The sequence below is a fragment of the Ascidiella aspersa genome, chromosome 9 (genome assembly GCF_963924565.1).
Source record: "Ascidiella aspersa chromosome 9, kaAscAspe10.2, whole genome shotgun sequence".
Taxonomy (NCBI): domain Eukaryota; kingdom Metazoa; phylum Chordata; class Ascidiacea; order Phlebobranchia; family Ascidiidae; genus Ascidiella; species Ascidiella aspersa.
This window is the reverse complement of record NC_139455.1, coordinates 14126117-14145656: the sequence shown is the minus strand read 5'-3', so window position 1 is coordinate 14145656 and position 19540 is coordinate 14126117. Positions and strand designations below refer to the sequence as shown.

At 35.7% G+C, this 19540-nt stretch overlaps 2 protein-coding genes across 2 annotated transcripts; one reads left to right on the top strand and one right to left on the bottom strand.

Moving 5' to 3' along the window:
• The first annotated feature begins 2290 nt into the window (after positions 1-2290).
• Positions 2291-9986, top strand: LOC146133120 (outer dynein arm-docking complex subunit 3-like). The gene is made up of 13 exons (XM_083396503.1): positions 2291-2464; positions 3193-3314; positions 3475-3579; positions 3654-3806; positions 3940-4044; positions 4554-4711; positions 4977-5064; positions 5281-5427; positions 6203-6363; positions 7162-7318; positions 8183-8338; positions 8811-8895; positions 9670-9986. Exons 1-13 carry the CDS (start codon positions 2389-2391, stop codon positions 9804-9806), a joined length of 1650 nt encoding a protein of 549 aa, XP_083252629.1. The 5' UTR covers positions 2291-2388; the 3' UTR covers positions 9807-9986.
• A 176-nt stretch (positions 9987-10162) lies between these two features.
• On the bottom strand, positions 10163-19200 carry LOC146133119 (uncharacterized). Its single transcript, XM_083397649.1, has 12 exons — positions 18945-19200; positions 18731-18816; positions 16349-16887; positions 15998-16088; positions 15823-15882; positions 14733-14833; positions 13391-13507; positions 12963-13127; positions 12446-12607; positions 12024-12147; positions 11447-11668; positions 10163-11341 (listed from the first exon to the last, which is right to left on the bottom strand). Exons 1-12 carry the CDS (start codon positions 19106-19108, stop codon positions 11103-11105), a joined length of 2070 nt encoding a protein of 689 aa, XP_083253775.1. The 5' UTR covers positions 19109-19200; the 3' UTR covers positions 10163-11102.
• Between the last annotated feature and the right edge of the window lie 340 nt (positions 19201-19540).

Genomic DNA, 19540 nt, shown 5'->3' with positions numbered 1-19540 from the left:
TATTACAAAAAGTTATTATATTTTTTGGGAATATTGGAAAATTACATCTATTAGTTTCCACATATAAATTAAATTCACCTAATATCGAAAAAAACATTGCTGTGCTTCACTGTACAGGATCGTTGCCTAGCAACGGTTTTGTCGCGCTTGGAAGCAGACTTGTACAACTATATTTTTTAGCTTTTAGAAATGCGATTGGAATTAGAATTTTGGCTTTTCAGTTTACCCAAATTGAAATTTGGGCGCTCGTCTAGAATCCTACCACAACGAACATTATTTGGGTTAGGGTGCCGGTTAGCGTCTGGGTTTGGGTGAGTCCAGTAATAGTGTTAAACAATGTTACTTGACCTACCCACACCCAAACACTAACCGACACCCTAACCCACATATTATGCATTGCTTAATATTTATTTCAACGTTGTGATAGGATTCTAGACCAGCGCCGAAATTTGAATTACTGAATTTTTGAAATCTAGAATTAAAATTAAATCTGACCTAGAATTACCTTCAAAAGCTTCAATCAATTAAGATATAATCGCACCTTTGTTTCATTAGGATTTAAATTGCAAAGTTTCGTGAGCCAAGATAGACACTTTTTAGGGTCTTTAATTCACCTAGAAGCCTGTTTCGACGTAGGAACTAAAACACCGTTGGCCAAAGTAACATTTTGGGTAAATCAGAAATAATATTAGACTATAAATTAAAACACATTTAAGCAATTCTCAAATTAGATTAGAACTATGAGCAATCGCCCGATTTTGTTGATTTAAACAACTAGAATGGCCAATTCTGCTTTTTCATCTTTAAATAAATTTTGTACCACTATAGATATTTTCACAGACGGCAAATTTTCACAGACTGCTTTAATATTGTGCTAGAGAGTCAGTTAGGCAGTTTAAGTTTGTATGACTCTAAATAAGTTACTGCTTAACTTTACATGGCTGTTATAAATTACTTCTATAATTTGCAAATTACTTCTGAAAACCAGAGCTGCGGAGTCGGTTTGAAATAACCCGAGTCTGCCTCCTGATTCTGAGTTCGACTCCGCCGCCCTTCTGAAAACTATAAAGGGGGTACAAGTTTTGTGCATTTGCATGACAAGTTTGCACTGCTGAACAATTCACGCAAATTTTGCATGAAATGGTTGGAAAGTACGGCAAGTGCACCCGCGAGTTTTTTTTCAACCTTTTTGAAAAGTGCAGCCAGAAAAAATTGTGAATTGCACCCCAAATATGTAAAAGGCTTGTGCGCCATACGTTTACAGTGCAATGTATGCAAAACAGTGTACATCGGAAATCATAAAGTGCACCTGAGGTGCACTTTTTTTACCTTTGTTGCACTCGGTCACCCAGAGTTTTTTAGCCGTGCACCGGCAAGATCTCATCGAAATCTGCCATACTTTCCAGACTAGCTGCTGAAACTGAAATAGCCCACACAGGCTAAGCTCTCCAATCTAGTCTGCCCAAGTCTGCTTAGAAGACTGTAAAGTAGACTTGGGGTGAACTCCTTGTGTGTTGTTAATTTAGTCCTAATCCAATTTCTGATTAACTGAAAATGCATCTTGGTCTAACAACGTTTTTAGTTTTTTTGTCACAACATGTTTTAGCCATCTAGTTGAATTAAACAGCATGAAAATTGACAACCTTGGTGTACACATCCTTGTTATTTACATTTTTATTAGAAAACTGTGATTCTAATTTAATTGTAAATGGAACAAAGCTTATTCTAATTCAGATTTTAGTATATTTTGATTTCACAATTTTTTATGTTTTAATAATAATCTAATTTGTAGAAACTCAAAATCTCTAATTTTGATTCTAAATTAATTTGGAAAAGCTGTAAAAATGATTGTTGCCAAAGTCTGCTGTTGAGCTTAAGTTCTATAGGTTTCTATAGATTTCAACATTTTTTATTCTAAGTGGAGCAAAGTGTTTAACCATTTTTGTTGAAAATTGAAATTTGTGTACAACAATTTATATAAATCCTCAATTACGGTACAGCACTTATCAGACTAGCTACTTTCAGCAAAGTTTTTCTATCATAAACAGCCTGCATTTTTCTTTTTTGTAAATTCAGATAAAGCTATACTGTTCAAAAAACATATAAGCTTGCGGTCTGGGTTGCAATACTTCTTGTCACTAAATATATCAAGGGAGATAAAAAAAACACTTTATGTATTGATTTGTACAAAGTTTAAACAAACAACTAAATGTTACAAAAAATAACATATAAAAAATGTTAAAATACAATAACCATTTTTTTTCATCATTTTGTTTTCGTAATAGAAAAGAGTAATTTTTTTTAGTTCGTTAAAAATCTTGCTAATCTGGTGAATTCAAAATCCAAAAAAGGTGTTCAAAGATTGAGGATTGGCATTAACCCTAAAAAATGCCTTCAACAGAGATGCACAAACCTCCTATACAGGAGCAGATCTCAGAAATTGCGAAGAAAATACAGCTTCTTGGTAAAATTTATGTCAAATATCCCCTTACTATAAATGTACACAAGCAACACTGCTTACTATATGTGAAAATTACTGTTTATTCCAATTTGTAAGACCGTTCTGTATTTTTTGCACTAACTAACCCCTAGTCTCATTTTCTGTGCTAGTTTGGATTGCCAAACATGACCTAAAGTGGCCAACGTAGCGTATATAAAAGAAAAATAGCTCTTACACCAGAATTTTGTGAGAAATAATATTATCCAAAATTCACAAAAAATGTGCATTATTTTTTTCACTAAACTGCACATGCAGATTTTTTATGTAAACCATAGGTCAGCATGACTTGCACCCTGCATCATAGTTGTTTTATTTTTGTTGCATTTTATTTAAATATATCCTATTCATTTAAAAACGCAGTAAAATAAATACAAATATGTATTTGACATGTGACACACATTTTATAAAAATATTATCAGATCAATGTCACAACACTTCAGTTGGCACTTGATAAGCTACAATATAATTCTGGTTGTACAATATAAAGGGTGATTGGCGCCCTTCATCATAGACTCTTTGAATGTTATTAGGACTTTCCGTTTGATAAGTGTTCAGTATTGCCATCACAACAGGTTAAGTAAACCAAAAACATGTTTTATATATTATACATTATCATCATGCAAATCCCAAAACTTTCTTGAACCCCTGGTTCAGAATCACTGTTTTAAAAAAATTTTTACATTGTTTTGTAGAGGGTGACCGCAAAGCCTACTACGAAAGTTCACAATGGTCTATAAAGAAAAACAGAGATATTATTTCTGACATGAGATTACAAAACAAAAGTCTACACAAAAACCTTGCTGATGTCCTTGCTGTAAGTTAACTAAACTACTGTAAATTGAACATTTTAGTTAATTTTATATAAATTTACAAACCTAAATGTTATCTGTAATTTTTGTGCACATAGGAGATTATTTACATGCGATTTGTAAGCAACATTGTGCTGTCTACAGATACTTTTTTATGTTTTTCAGGGTGATGATCGAGTTATTGACCAAGCATTTCAGGGCCGTCATGTTGAAAGGGCTGCACTTCGAAACAAAACTGGAAAAATGGCATTGTCTATTGTTGATCAGAAAGTATAGAAATGTTCTATTATAATTCTGTGATTCTGTGTATTGACTGGTTATTTATACTCTAAAATACCTTTCAGGTATGTGACAACAAAAAACGACTTAATGCTTTAAAATCGACTACAGAAGCTAAGAAGAAAAAGCTGCATGAACTCCAAACACAATATGCTCAAATGCAAAAAGATGCATCTGCAGCTGTTGAAATGGACAAAGGAGAAAGTGATGCTGCTCAGGTATTTCCATTTTGTTGGTAGAAAGATTAATGCCAACTATCTAATTGTTATTTTTGACCTTTTGGAATCTTCAAATGATATATTAAAAACATGTTCATTCAGTAAACTACAATCAATACTTCTATGGTTTTAGCATTTGCGCCAGTTGGAGAATAGATTGGACAAGGCAAGACTAAAGTGCCAGGAGGCTGAACATGTCAGCAAAGTTTACGAAAAAATTAAAGCACATTTGCAGCAGGTTACTAAATCAATAACTATTCTATCAATTGTTATTATCTATGTTATGAAAACCAATGTTAATTTAAATTGCTGGTGCTAATTCACTTTATCGTATTTTTTCAATGAGCTAAATTCAGTAAATAAATTATAAAATGTTATTTAGAAAAAAATAAAACAAAAAAGTATCACTTTAAAACAGATAAGTGGGTCAAGTAATGTTCTAAATTATTATTGGTATAGTTATTGTTTGTTCCTTTTTAATTTCATTAGATTTCAAAATCAATATTTTTGGTACTCCAGTGCCTTTGGAAAGGCGATATCAATTTTTTTCGAGTCTTGTCTCTTTAGGCATGACAATCCTGATTAGGTAAACAGATTTCGGTAATAGACTTTTTGAAGGCACTGTGGAACTACTAAGCATGCTATAATTTTTACTGGGAACTCTTTCAAAAGGGCTACAACACAGTATAAAGCGTTGTATGAAATCTATGTATTGGTAATTTGTTTTAGTTTATGGGTTATTTTTAGGAAAGCTTGACTTTTCACAATCAGCTTGACCAGCAAGAAGCAGAAATTCTCAAGACACGCCAAGAGCTTGTTGAAGTTCAGTCAATGTATGAAGATGCACAGGTTGCCCGCGATGATGCAAAGGAAGAGTTGGCTCGACATGAGGAAATTGTTTATAGGTAAGTGACTGTTTTTATATGTTGATAAACTGTGTGTAATTTTAAAACTATATAGGTCTATACGTGGTGGTTTTCCGGGGCCTTCTTACCTGTCAAAAAGGTTATCTTGTATTTTGTTGTTTTTGAAATTTGAAATACGTCTAGGATAAATTTTTGTTTATGCATATACTGTTACAGAATAACATTCTGGATTATAGTCCTTAAATTATGTAGCTATATTTCATTTTATTAAAGTCCTATATGATTAACCTATCATTGTTACTAGGGAACGTAAGGAGCGAGAGATTGGTCTGGCTGAGTTAAAGACACAAGCTGAAGAGAAGAAAGCCCACGCAGAGAGGGTTGAAAGAAGAGTAAGTAAACTTTAAATAATCCTTTAAATGAATAATTTACGTAACACATATATATCTAAGTAAATGCATATGGTAATTCAGAGTGACAGGCATTACATAATTGTAGCTTGGCATTTATCTCAGTTTAACTTAATGATAATTATTTTTTTTTATTATAATATAGGATAATGCAATAAAGGATATGTAGAAGCACTAAATATAAGTTTATTTTTTCAGCTACAAAGAGCTGCATTGCAAGATCAGGATCTTACACAGGATGGAAGTAGACCAATGCTCACTGAAGAAGAGCAAGAGAGAAAGATCAGTGGCTATGAGGATGCTTTCCTTAGAATCAAAGAAGCAACAGGAGTCTCTGGAACGCAGGTACCTAGTTTCACAAGCTTAGCAGTCTTTATGTTTTACATTTTTGTTTTTAAACAAAAAAAAATAAGGAAACATTTATAAATATCTGATTATTGACGTTTTTCATTATAAAATATACTATACGAAATACCTGGTTAAACAAAATGTAAGAAGCTATGAAGCTGTAACGCAACATTTAATTATAAAAAAACATCCTAGAAACGGCGAATCTGGGTCGTTGTACAAACAATACATTTTTGGTATGGAAAATAATAGCTTTTTGACTTGTGAGAAAGATATAATTTTTTATTTAATAAAGCCACAGCACATAGCCCAGTTGGATTTCCGCTAAGTAACACTCGTTTAACGGCAAAAATGCGTAACCGATAGAAACTAACAATTAAAGACCAGATTGACATTAGCAACAATTTTGTAGCTTGGTCGATACAGCAATCGACGGCTAGCATAACCTCATTTGAGGCCAAATAACAACGCAATTGTATGCGTGGCCGTACCTATTATTCGTAAAAAAATATTTTGCCTAGCGGCTAAGCTAAAAGCAAAATTTTATTTTGAGCAAGCGAAACGCTTGTTATGGCACGCGATAACCCCCCTGTTCCTGTTGGTTTCTTGCTACTTGCGAACATACCTACTGACCGACAAATCTCGATAAATAGATATAAAGGAGATAGTTAAAGATAGTTACCAATGCAGCAATGGTCCTGTGGAATTTGTTAGGTAACATTGCTAATTCTCAGTTTAACAAAACATCAGTTAACAAGCTAATCGTTCACAGGAGGTTGTTGCAAGATTCAAGTCACAGGGAGATACTCAACAGCACTTGGAGGACCTCAAAAAGGACAACCAAAAGCAACTTCAGAGGTTGCAGGAAGAAAGAGGAAAATTACAAGACGAGTATGAAGAGATGAAGTACTCTGGAGAAGCTAAATTGTCAAGGTTAGTAAAGATTGGCATCGCGATTCTTTAGTTAAAAGAGTGTAGTAAAGTAGTTGTACTGTTTAAAGAGTTAGCGCTCGAGTGGGTCGTAGTATGCAAAAACGATACCGTTTTAACATGTAACTTTCTCAAAAAGTCGTACTAACACGCCGGGAGCCTTCACTGGACGAACCGATCAGTTAGGAATTTTCATGCCAGTAGGACCAAGCTAGAAAAGGGGTTATACAGTATTGTGCCAAGTCAAAGAAAGATAAAACACTCACGTGTACTGTACAACAACTGTGATTTAGCTATTCTGAAGTGGTGTTTTGATAAACGGTAACAAGGCCAATCAACGATAAACAAGGCCAATCAACGAACTTTTGATTAGATAACATACGCCCAGTCTCATCTTGCGCAACCTTCATCACCATATAAAGAAGATAGGCTGGACGTTAAGTGCTTAAAGATAACAAATACTGAATAACATAAAAATTTAAAAAAAAAAAAAAATTCTACTAGAAAACACCCCTAATTTCCAAAGGTTGAGATTGCGTAAAAACGCCAACAGCCCTGATAAAATGTTGTTGTGCTGAAATAAAGACTACTGTCTACTAGGTACGTTAACCGGCAATCGCACTGTTCCGACACAGGCAAGGTCCCATCTAGTACAATCGTTTTATATTTACTGTACTTACAACCATTGTATTTAATTGACCGTTTGCTTCATAACTTAGTGAACGAAAATACCTCAAATTTGTATACATACTACCAATAAAAGTTCCAACAAGCGACATAACATATGTTTGTAATCCGCAGCGGTCAGAGAATGTTGGAAGAGTTTGAGCAGCATTTGAACGAACAAGAGCATCGCAGAGACGAGGCTTCGGAGAAGCTAGAACGCGCCAGTCATGTGCTGGTCAGCGTCAAGGCTGGTGTCGAACATCTCGCTGACAAACTGCAACATCTCAAAGTGGTAAGGAGCTTAACTCCTTCCGTTGTGCAATGTACATTGTACACTGTACAGTATACTATGCAGCGATTTGTTAATCGTATCCCCACCCCTTACTTTATCACTAACTCACCTAATATTTTTTTTTTTTTTTTGGAGTAATAATATTCCTCTATATGGTTCGGAATTATTCTTTTTTCACATAACATTACTATTTTGCTGTTCGTGAACAGAACATCAGGTGTCCGGCTTACAAACTATAAGCGAAATATATTTAAAAATGGCGATATAAGTGCGGTTAAATAGGTCAAGCGACTACACGCGTTTTGTAAACGGTAAAAAATGTTTAAACAGAAGAAACAGCCAGTGCACAATACTACATCAAAGCAATTCCTAAAACAGCCGTACACTACATCTTGCAATAATATTCGGTTGATTATTTTAGAAGCCACATGTTGTATCTTTCCAGAATAGCGTACTAATACAGACTATTTTAGCATTCACACTTTTTTTTGGTGCTTTTACCCTTCACGGTTCCCCGAAAGCGATAGATATTCTGGCAATTAAAACTATCCACTTCCAGGCAAATAAAATTGCCATGTTCAACTTGCTTTTATGTAAAAGCTTTCATTTTCGGAAGACATGCTCTTTGCTAATAGTCCCATAATGGGTAAAAAAGGGTCGCTTTTCTGGTCTAAGGTATAAAACATCGGATTTACAAAGCCAAAATATTTGGTGGTTTGTTTTTGTCTCAAAATTACTTGGTACGGCTGTGCTCTATTTGGGGTCCTACTCACGAAACATACTTGTAGCTAAACTTTAACTCAATTTTTACACTCGTTAAATGCGCGTAACCTTTCATTTTGTCGTCGAATAACCCTTTTTCAGACAAAGAGTCACGTGCCAACTGCTCACCTTTCACCCTCATCCGACGAATACGTCCTCGATCTCCTCTCTGTTTCCGAGGAGAAGCTTCTCAAGCTGCTGGAGGACCTTGATGGAAGGGAGTTGCTCGAAATTCTCCGACAGATGGAGGAGGAGGAAGTTAGTGCCTCGGAGTTGTGGTCGATTTTTTATTGCAATTTTTGCGAGTTTAACTTAATATGCATCAAACAGCTAGGTGTTTTTTTTCACGCTAATGTGTTATATACGGTGTAGGGTTATATTTTTTTGTTAAAAAGAGTATTCAGTCGGTTAAAGTTGAGTTGACATCTTTACGATATTTTGAAAGGGCGATAGGATTGTTTGCTTTTCCCACGTCTGCTGTTTGACTTTTTGCGCCAACTGTCTCAGTTGGTTTTGTAGGCAGTGGAAGTATTGGTTTACCTAACGTAATATGTACTCTGTAACGTCGAATATTAGCCGTTGATTTTTCTGTAAAGTAAATGTTTTGATGGTAAAATTGTGCGCCAAGATCTACATTATAAACTTTCCGAAAAAATGCAGGGGTCATTTCTTTGTAAAATAATGCAAACACTGATATATATGTGACACAACGTATTTCTTTTTATTCCAGTTTCACTCAAGCATCGAAAACAAGCTTCCGTCTTATAACGTCAGAATTCCTCTTCCAGCTACTCAAAAGCATGACGCTTACGAAGGTTAATCCAGTAATTTGTTTCACGTTTGTGATTCTTAGCAAACAACAAATCATGACGATTCTTTGTGCAATATTTAGGCCAGGTGTATCCGCCTTTTTCCATAACTGAACTTTGGTATTCAAAAAGTTGCAGGCATAATCATTACATATTTGCAAATGGGTTTGTGATAGTTAGACGTGCGCGAGATGTCTTATTAGTATACTCATCGCCAACAAATTCTCCGTTTAGCGTATCTTAACATTTTTTTCCACTAAATCATTCACTAAATATTATTCCTGTAATTAACGACTCTTTATTTCGTAATGCAATTACAGTACAACCAATGTAAAAAAGTTTCTTATATTTTATATACCAACAATCGCGTGTTTCTTTTGCCACCAAATGTTGTGTAATCTTTCAACACATTTTTGAGTGTAATTGAATCAGTTAAATATTTTGCCGTGAAATTTGTTGTACAAACACGTAAATAAGATTTCGAATGTTGTTTTAATTCAACAAAACTGTATAGCCCTAGAAAATTAGCCGCAAATCAACTATACACTTGTCAATATTCGAAATGTCGGGAAACAATTCTTATAATATGCGTTCACAGTAATACACAAACAGTAGCATTACAAAAATGTGCAAATTCGAACAAATGTAAAATGTGCGAAAGCTGATCGACCAGATAAACTTAAGGTAAATTAGGTATACGGGACAAGGGCCAGTGTTATAGGGGCCGTCCTTTGCGGCAACGGTCGGATCAAGCATTTACCTACACATTTTGTTTTATAGACGATGACGAAAGCGGTGATGACGACACAAGCGCTCCTACTCGGGCTGATCTCAAACGAAGATCGCAAATGATCATTGACTCAAAAATGAAAAAAGGAAGAAGCCGCCCACGAAAGAAGAAAGGAGGAAAGCTGTAACATGGAAGCCGGTGATTGGCTCTCGAGAAAAATGCGGTTCTTGGAAGTTGGAACGCCACTCACATTTGTTTTCTCTTTATTTTTTAAATTGCTTAAACGCTTTATTAATGTTGTTTCTCACGCTTTTGGCTAGTTAACGTGATTCAGTTTCAAATCTTTGTATTTTTACCATATTAGCCTGAATTTTTATTGGTGTCACGTTTCGACAGACCTTCTATACAGTTTTTTTTTTTCAACTTTTTGTCTTACAGATTGCTTAAAGCTCACGGTATGGGTAAGTATGTGTTTTATTTACTTGACGTATTTTTTTAGTCACCCAGTTACATTCGATGAGCCACTGGCTCACGCACTATTGGTTACCGCTAATGTATAAACACATTAACAGTTTAATCCCCAACATATTGAAAATCGCTTAAGACCGAATGCGTATTTTTATTTGATGTATTTTTACAATGTAAGTGTAATTTCTTGTGGCGTGAGTTTCGCTTTTATAGACGCTTTACGTTGCGTGTAGTACAAAAGAATAAAGTTGGCGTATTAAAGTATTAATAAAATATTTTGTGGAGGCCAGACCTAATGTTTTACTGAAGACCGAATCAAAATTATCATGTTTTGGCATTGGCGCCACATTAACTTTTAATATAAAAAATACCTATATTTAAACAACTACGTAATATATGATATAATAAGTGATGTGGTCTACGCGGAATTGAAAGTATAAACAAAAGGTAAGAAACAAAGATCAAACACCTTCACTAAACTTACTCTAGTTGACTTATCGTTTCTGCACATCGAATCAAGCAGCAGGAGGCGGATAGATTTGTATTGCATTAAATTATATCAAGGAGAAATATTGTCTATATAGTTTGACAAAACAAACTAATCATACATAGAAAAACATGACTCTTCTAACAAAACCCATTTCGGCAGAATAGAGAGAAAAATGTTACTTTTAACCTAGATTATGTATTTAATTAAAGTCACCACAGACTTTTTTCTCACATATAGGCTACACGTTTTTCCACATCATTCCAGTTAAATTGGAAGAAAATCTTAAGCAGGGAGGACGAAAGCATTACTCCCGATGTTGCACATATTACAAAAACAGCATATATAAAAAAACAACTACACAAAAATTGCATTGTATGGACTTTACAGTCCTTCAGCCCAGGGCCCGAACGAAACAAACTCTGGCGTTCCTCCAGGTGGACATGGACGCCAAATTTATCGTTACAAATCAAACGTAGGTTATTACACCAAAAAGTTTGTCAAGGGAGCAGCAGGGTATGACAAAAATTAACTAAATGACCTTCGTACCAAAGCGGCTGAAGAAAGAGCTGCGTTTAATTTATCCACTTGAGCCACTGCAGCGGCTACCGATTTCCGTCTGAGTGCCGGCTTGGAATCAGAACTGGTAGAAGGAGCCTCGACTGTGGTATGTTGTTCTTTTAACGTGTGCCACCTAGCTAGTGGTTTGTTGGCAGGTTGAGTGAGCATTTCGTTCCAGTGTGTTTGCTCTTCAACTTCCCCGCAACCTGAAGAATGCGTATAGGGTTTTGTGTTTATCATTTCACTAGAAATAATGGTGTTACCAGTTACCAAAATCATACTTATGCAATAATGAGTCTAATTTTACTTACCAGGACCAATTTCAAGGTAACCTAAATCAACGTTATAGCCAAGTTTAAGCTCGTGTACGACGCAGCAAAGAACACGGACGTCGTTAGCCTGAATGATTTCAATTGGTATACTGAAGGTGAGAGATTGATTAAAAACTGGATTGGTTGAGGCACGAATCACAGAAGTTTTTTTCTTTTTCAGACGCTGGCCGCCTTTGAAAACGCACACCTTTACATAGGAGTCTACACAGGAAACAACGTAAATCCGGTTTAATAATATTTTCGGAAACTGTAAGAAAATAAACAACGGACAGCTTGACAAGATGACTTCAATTTTTTTCGCTGTCCCTATGGTAACACTTTTTTATTCTCTTTTATTTATTTTTTTATGTTCCACAAAACCAACAAAACTAAATTAATCTGAATCTGAATCACACCAGTTTTGTCAGTCATTCAATTAAGTTTGTATTAAAAACCTGTGTTTCAAGAAAGCAGCTTTGAAAAATCAATTTAAATGTATATCTATCAAGTAAAAATCAATAGGCTTTCAAAGTTGATAGTAATTGCCCCGAAAAAGATTATATTCCCCGCGAGCTACCTGGAAGGCTTTGTTTTCCATCTGGTGATTGGAGATTACGGGCTTTCTGCACGGCAAGAGTCAATTTCTCGGCGCTGCGTAAGTAAGAAAGAGCCACCATCAAGTCGCCAAAAACCGCAGAATCCTACACGAGAATCATAATCAAACTTGAGCCAACGAAGCGGATTACTTGTTTCGGAGCAAAAAATATAATTAATGTAAAGCGGGAAAAGGTTTCCAAAACAAAGCGTTGATCTATAAGTTCTTGTGCAACGCGGTATTCCTGTACAACGCGTCACACGCAGTTAGAACATTATTTGATTTTCCGCACTGCCCAATTTCCATCATAATTTATTCATAACGACGGGGAATATTTAAGGACGGTGAGCCTGGTTCTCTTATGGCCTTCAGCATTCGCGAATGTGCTATATATGGGAGCGAACCTTTTGCGTCTTTCGCTCGCTGAATAGCTTGAACGGTTTCCACAGGTCGACGGACGGCATCATTTCGAAGTCAATTTCACTTAGGTTGATCTTCGTCATCGCAATGCACTCGTCGCGCGAATATTGATCAAAGTCAAACAACCTAATCTCCAGCGATTTGTCCTGAGAAAAGAATGCAACGTTGTATGATGCACATATTGTTCATATACTACAGTACACGATTATGACCAAGTCAGATTATATTACTGTACGCACTGTATGCATTAGTCGATTTCTTGTTTCACACCCAGTAACATTCCCCTTAGACTATAATTGATTTCAAAAGGGAAATACCGTGTCTTTATTGATAGTAATATAAATGATTTTTTTGGAAATCATTTATAGAGCTACATATTAGTTCGAACAACTTAAAACTAGTTTTTAAGATAAAAAAATACAGTACTTCAAAAGAGTTACAAATATTAAAGCTTTTGGCACCATTTAAAAAAAACATTTTACCATTATACACCAGTCTTACTTTTATATCTTCTTCTCCAATCACAAAAGTGTATGTCTCTTCAAACTCGGGATTGTTCGTCCTCCGGTGGATTCTACTTTTCCGCTGGGTGGACCCGGGAGTAAGGGACACAATGACGTAAGGATCAGTTGTGCCACTAAACTCTTGGATTGGAAGATTTCGAGCCTATAGTAATTTTATTGTTTTTTTAGATTGAGCATACTGATTTCACTTTAATGGCCAGTAATGTGTTATTGGCGAGGAAAGCCTCGATATTTATGTTTATTGGTGCAACGTTGCACTTACAACTTCTTGAATCAAACTTGACGTTGACGTGTTAGCCTAGGTATAGCGAAAAACATCAATTATGAGTAACGAATCTGTCGTCAAATACGTAGAAGGATTTTGTAAAATTATTATTGTATGTAAACTCCAAAGCATAAGTATACCTGAATGATTTTGATCGTAAGCAGTTCCTCGGATTTTTGGAAATTTAAGCTAAAATGTATTATCGCTGTGTCTTCGCCAGGGTCAGAATCCATACTCGGCATTCTCTCAGTTTGAAACTAAAATATAGTTTTAGGTAAATGCAAAAAAGACACATTAGAACATAACCGTAACTTGTATTCAGTATTCCCTCTCAGAAAATTTTCTGCTCAAAAATATTTTGAGCCTGGGCAACGACATAGAAACGGCATGTTTTTATGTCGTTGGGCTGAGCTAGCAGGGGTACAGAGCAGATCAAAGTTTTTTGTATGGGGACGAGTCGTCAAATTTTAGAGATGACGTCACAAAGTAAAGCGCGGTCGCGCGAAAAATATCCGATTATTATAGTTAAATTGACAAAACGTTTAATTTCGAAAGATAGAATTCCGGATGCCTTTAGCACACAATCAAGAATCGTGAACTATACTCGCTCATTTGCACTTATCAACATGCTTTTGACAATTTTTGAGGGCCATTGACCTCACAGCTATATCTGCACAGAAATCACGTAAAAAATTCGCGCTAGGTGCGAAAAATAGATTGCGTTTATCCTGTTAAATTTTGAGATGGAGAGGTGATTTCTACAATCCAGAATACACTTGACTACAACAATATTGCATAGAGGTTATAGATTGGTGCAAAGCACGAAAAATACTTTAACTCTATATACTTGACAGAAATTGCATTTATGGAGATCTGTGAGTCCACAAAATTTGTAACTTGAATAGGGCATTTTGCTCTGGATGTTGTGTTCATGGGCGGTAAAATGCAGGTGTGTTAAAAATATACGTTCTCAAAAAAGCATTTCGGTTTCATGATCCCGAATTATTGTCAAACACTACACTTCTGTGTTCAGTACTCAAACTCATTTTTCCTTTTAGCTCGGTTTTAGATAAAAAAAATACTCAGCGATAAAAAAAATACTTAGCATGGATGATGAAAACCGATTCGGGAAAGTAATTTACAGTAAAACATGTATTACGTCACAATCTTCAATGGTGGACAAAAATGTAAAAAAAATAGTAAGTGCGCAAAAGGAATTCTACTAGGCAAATTGTTTAAGTTACTATGAGACGTTTCAATTACTTTTTCCAATCTACTTAAAGTAACGTTAAGTTAAGCCTGATATTTTTGCCTCTTTGATCATAAAATATTTAAGTCTTTGGAAAGCTATAACTGAACAGTATGCTTACAAAACACCAACAACTTAATTATAACACTGGACATTAAAATTACTGTCCATTTCACCATCAAATCCTTCTGCTGAACTGGTATCGAGTATATATGCTATAAATTAAATCATACCTTGTATAAACTTGGATCTATTTGCCTAAGATCTATTGGCATTTGCATTGAACTTCTTCTTCGACCTGCCGATGATTGCATTGTCGACGCCATGAACTTGTCTGAGTAAAATTGACTATCAATTATTAAATGAGAGTAGCCCTTCTAAGGAAATTCACGCATTGTGGAAAAATAAAAAAAACTTTGATTCTTTTATATGTTATGGTTCAATCTGTATACAAAATTAGGCCGCATCTCACAGCATATTTACTTTGCACGTCAAATCCAACATAAAATCTTACGTTAGGCTAATTCAGTGATTGTCAACCTTTTTTGGTTTACGGCACCCTTCAAAAGAATAAATAGATTTTCGGCACCCCGACTGAAGTTTTCATTGAGAATTTTGCTGAAATGTCACTATAAATGGTACTGGAATAACACAATCAAATTGGAACATGTAGGAACATGTCATTTGATATAATGGTCTCTAACCATACAAAAATAGTTGTACCAAGAAGCTTACCAATTGAGTAAAAATCAGATTCCTTAAATTAATTCTCAAATACCTATCAGCACACTTGAGCGGTAGAAATGGCACACCAGGGCGCCGCGGCACCCCGGTTGAGAACCTCTGGGCTAATTGCTAAACGTATGTTCTCATACATTACGCCTTAAGAAGGAGCTCAATTTTGATAGATACGGAGCAGTGGTTCTCAACCTTTTTTCCCCGTTGAGCAGTGTAACCTCGATTTAAATCTCAATCCCCCAAAAATACAACCTCTAAATATATCAATACGAAAAAAAAGTTAACCTTTTAAAATTGCAAGGTTTTGATTTTCTGTGTTAGTGCAAATTAGCCTATAATCAATCAACTTTTTAGAATAATATGTTAATAACAAATATGTTTCGTATTAAGGAATTCCACCCCGATTGAGAACCTCTGATCTAGAGTATCTAACGTACAATTTATCACATCAGTAGAACAGAAACTAAACAAATCTTTAAAACTGCACGAAACTACGAGGCGACCACCACGGATGCTACTAATGTGATATGTTTGGAAAGATTAAACCTTTCAGCAAAGAAATCTGTAAATCTGCACATCATTTACCTGACATAGTCGGAGAGCGCAAAGGCGAACTTGCGGTCGCACTGGCACTTGGAGGAAATCCTAAAATAGAAATACTAAACGGTCGATTTAAATACTTAACAGAAGAAAAACTACACTACGAGGATGCACGGTCGTTGGATTAATATAAAAGTTGAATACGAACTCCAATATTTACCGGTTGAATCTGTAGGTCCGTGGCTAGGTGACGTTACTTCATTTGGTTTGTGAAGACCATCTGTCAACCCAACCTTTGAAGGGCCGTCAACCTGATCAATATCAATCATAAAATAAGTTGCTACTATGTTTGGGGAGAAAGCATATGGCCTGTTATATATTTATTCCTATTGGACATTGCGTTGTGTATGCTCCACAGGGAATTGCCAACATTTTAGTAATATGCATCCCCAATTCCCCATACTGAGTATATGGATCCCCATTTACTTTCCAAACAATATCATACGACATGAACTATCTACAATCACACTTATGCTATAGAACCGGTGTACGGGTACAAGCAATCACTAACCTGCAGTTCGTTTGCTTTGTTTAAATTAAACTGTGATCCTCTTAGGTCTTCGAATGGTGATTTTAAACCGCTTTGTTGGAGGTTTTGTGATGACCCCAAATCTAGGTTTAATAGTAAACCATAAGAACCGAAGTTTTCGTCGTGTCCATCTAAATCAGCTGATTCCACCGGTGCATGTACGTTGGCTTGGGAGAGTGACAAACGCTTCTTTTCCTGCTGACCATCCGCGGGCGTATGTGATAAGTTTTGCGAATTGCTAATCAAAATCGATGGAGCAGCTACTGAGTTTGCCTGCCTGCCGGTAGCACCGTAAGGAGACAGAGGAATTTTAGGGTCGCTCGACTCAAAAGACAGAACGTGGTGCTGTGACTCTTGCGGTGATTTCAGCAGATCGACTTCGGCTATGTTTTTTTTGTCGTTGCCCACTGACTGGCTTTTCAGTGACTGTCCGACCGCTGGTGTTTGCACAAAGGTGGGGTTCGCGATGCTGTTAAAAACCAATTCCTCCTGCTGGTGCTGCTGCTGATCGTTGCCGGTTTCTGTGCGACACGAAAGGCTTACTGATTAATCCACAGTGCTAAAAAGCGAAAGGACCGTTGTAAGCAAACATTTTCGGCTGCTTTTTGTCGTCCCTTGCGCAAACAGAAAAGCAGCCTGTTTCACTATTTGCACTAATACCGAAAAAAGGTATTTTTTTTGTATTTCGCATCAAAATATTTCTATATTAGCAGCGAAATAGGATTCCCGAGAGAAAATCAAAAAATTATAATTCTGACATTTTTTGCGTCGCATTAAATGCAAAAAACATAATCCATAAGCCACTCGTAATATGGCAGATGGTCCATTTCGTAATACATTTTATGGTTTCCTTGACTAACCATTTATGTGTAAGTTGGTTTTTAAACGAAGCTAAGACAGATTACATTTAGCCCTGTGTGGTATAAATTTTTCAAGCCGACAAAAAAATTGAAAATGTTTTCGCACTGAAATCTGCAAAACAGTCCTCGGCTGTATTCAAAGAGGAATGCTCTAAATTAAACGTTTATGAAATTAGAACTGAAACATGGTGGTGAGGTTATACCCAAAGCGTAAATAAGTCTTCTAATAAAATAAAAAATAAATTGTTATACTATGAATATAAGATGTACCCTTGATATCAAACGGGGTTGTATTGAAATAAATCAGTTCTTCCCTGACATACCCTATACCAGGGGTGTCCAACAAGCGGCACGCGACCAAATAAAAAATGGCACGCAAGCCCCCCTAAATTACTCAATTTGCTATTCAGCCAATTGTAAAAAAATACCTTATTTTTATACAGTAAATTGACATTGTTTATTTACAATATAAAACAATCGCGGTAGTTACGACAACTAACAATTACTTCTAATGTGAAGAAACAAAAAGTCAACTCACCGACGAACATTTAGATGCAGTAATGCGCACTGCTAACTACACGTTTTCATTATTTGTAAAAAAACGCTTTTATTATTAGAAATAATTATATTACTAAACTTTGGCACGGCAAGAAGTTATAGGATAAAAATTGGCACGCCGGCATGTTTGAGTTGGACACCCCTGCCATATACACTTCGCAATAAAAAATATATCTTCCACGGTCCACTATCATTTGTAACCGTTGACATTCATTGAAAATGTCATGTGTCTTAAAGTTAAGTGCCATTTCGTACACAGGCATTCAGTTTAGATATGAAGTTAGATATGAAGTCTAATTTAAACGGTAGGCCTAATCTGATTTGCTATATACCTAGAAAAACATAAGTATACTAAAAAACAGTTTACCACAAAACAGAGCAAATAGTTATATACCTAACTATTTATTTGATGGAATTATTTTATTATTAAAGCTTATTAATTGAACGCGTACACCTACAATCTACATGTTGGTTATAGCATTTTAATCAATTCATACAAAAAGTGTTTTACATTTCCTTGAGATCAAAATAAAGTCCCAAGGGTTATTTATATCGTTCACGTTTTTTATACAACGCAAAGCAACTCAGGAAATCGTTTGCGTAATTTTAAATATCATATATCTCTAACGACATTAAGATCCACATTTTTAGCTAGTATTACATTACCGTTGTGTCTCAGATAAATATTGATAAAAATTGTTGTTAATATCCACAAACAATTAGTCTGTCGCTTTTCTTTACAATTAATTAACCTTTCTGAATTGTAAAGCAGACTCGTAAAATAACAACAAGTGTAAAATAACATACATCATACATTTATAGGAAGTTTATAAAGCATATAAGCAAGTTTAATTGTTAAGATTTATAGTATTAATTAATAAAAAATATTTATTTAAATATAATAAAACCGAATAAACTTTAATTAAGATCCCAGGCAAGTAATTACCTGCTTGCGGGCTGTTTTCTTTAGAGTGCCTTTTTGGGCCAAATCCTTTTTTGCGGCGTCCTTTCTTGCTCAAGTCAACAGTAAACCTATTGAGTATCACAAAAACAGAATGTCGTGTTTAAAAACGCGAAGGATTTAACACACCACGCACAACAATAAAAAACTAAATCAACAAGGGCACATCAAACAACATTGGTGTTATCGTGCTACCAACCTGACTTTGTCGTCGGACAGAAGGGCTTCACCTTTGTTGTCCTTGAAGCAAAGCTTGTGACGTTTGTAGCAATAGCATATGCACAATGTCAGAATAAAGGACAAGGTAAGTGGCAACGCAATGTAGAGCGCCAGTTGATCTGGTGGTAAGTCAACAGAAGACATTCTGGTAGTCGGTCCGATTCTTGTCCGTTTTTCTTTATCTCTTTGAAGACATAATCATAGGCAACGGCATTCTAAATTTACCTCAAAACTGATTTGTCGAAACAGTCTGTTAACAAGATTTTTCGTATTCGTCAATATCCGTACGGATTAAAAGCTATTGTCCGATTATACGAACCAATGCTTTGCACCACTTGCATTTATATCCTAGTAGGTTTTGTCTCGTTCGCCCTATCACTGCCTACCTGACATGTTATCGATCTGCAGCAGCCACAGCAGAAACAAGGCGAAAATGTGTATGACGGGCATGCCATGGTCTACATGCAAGCGAGCAGCAGAAGCGACAGCCTTGGCCCCAGTGGCACGATGAAGGAAAAACATGGCAAACGGCTGGGAACAGAGACATCGCATAAAATTTTCATATACATTTCAGGC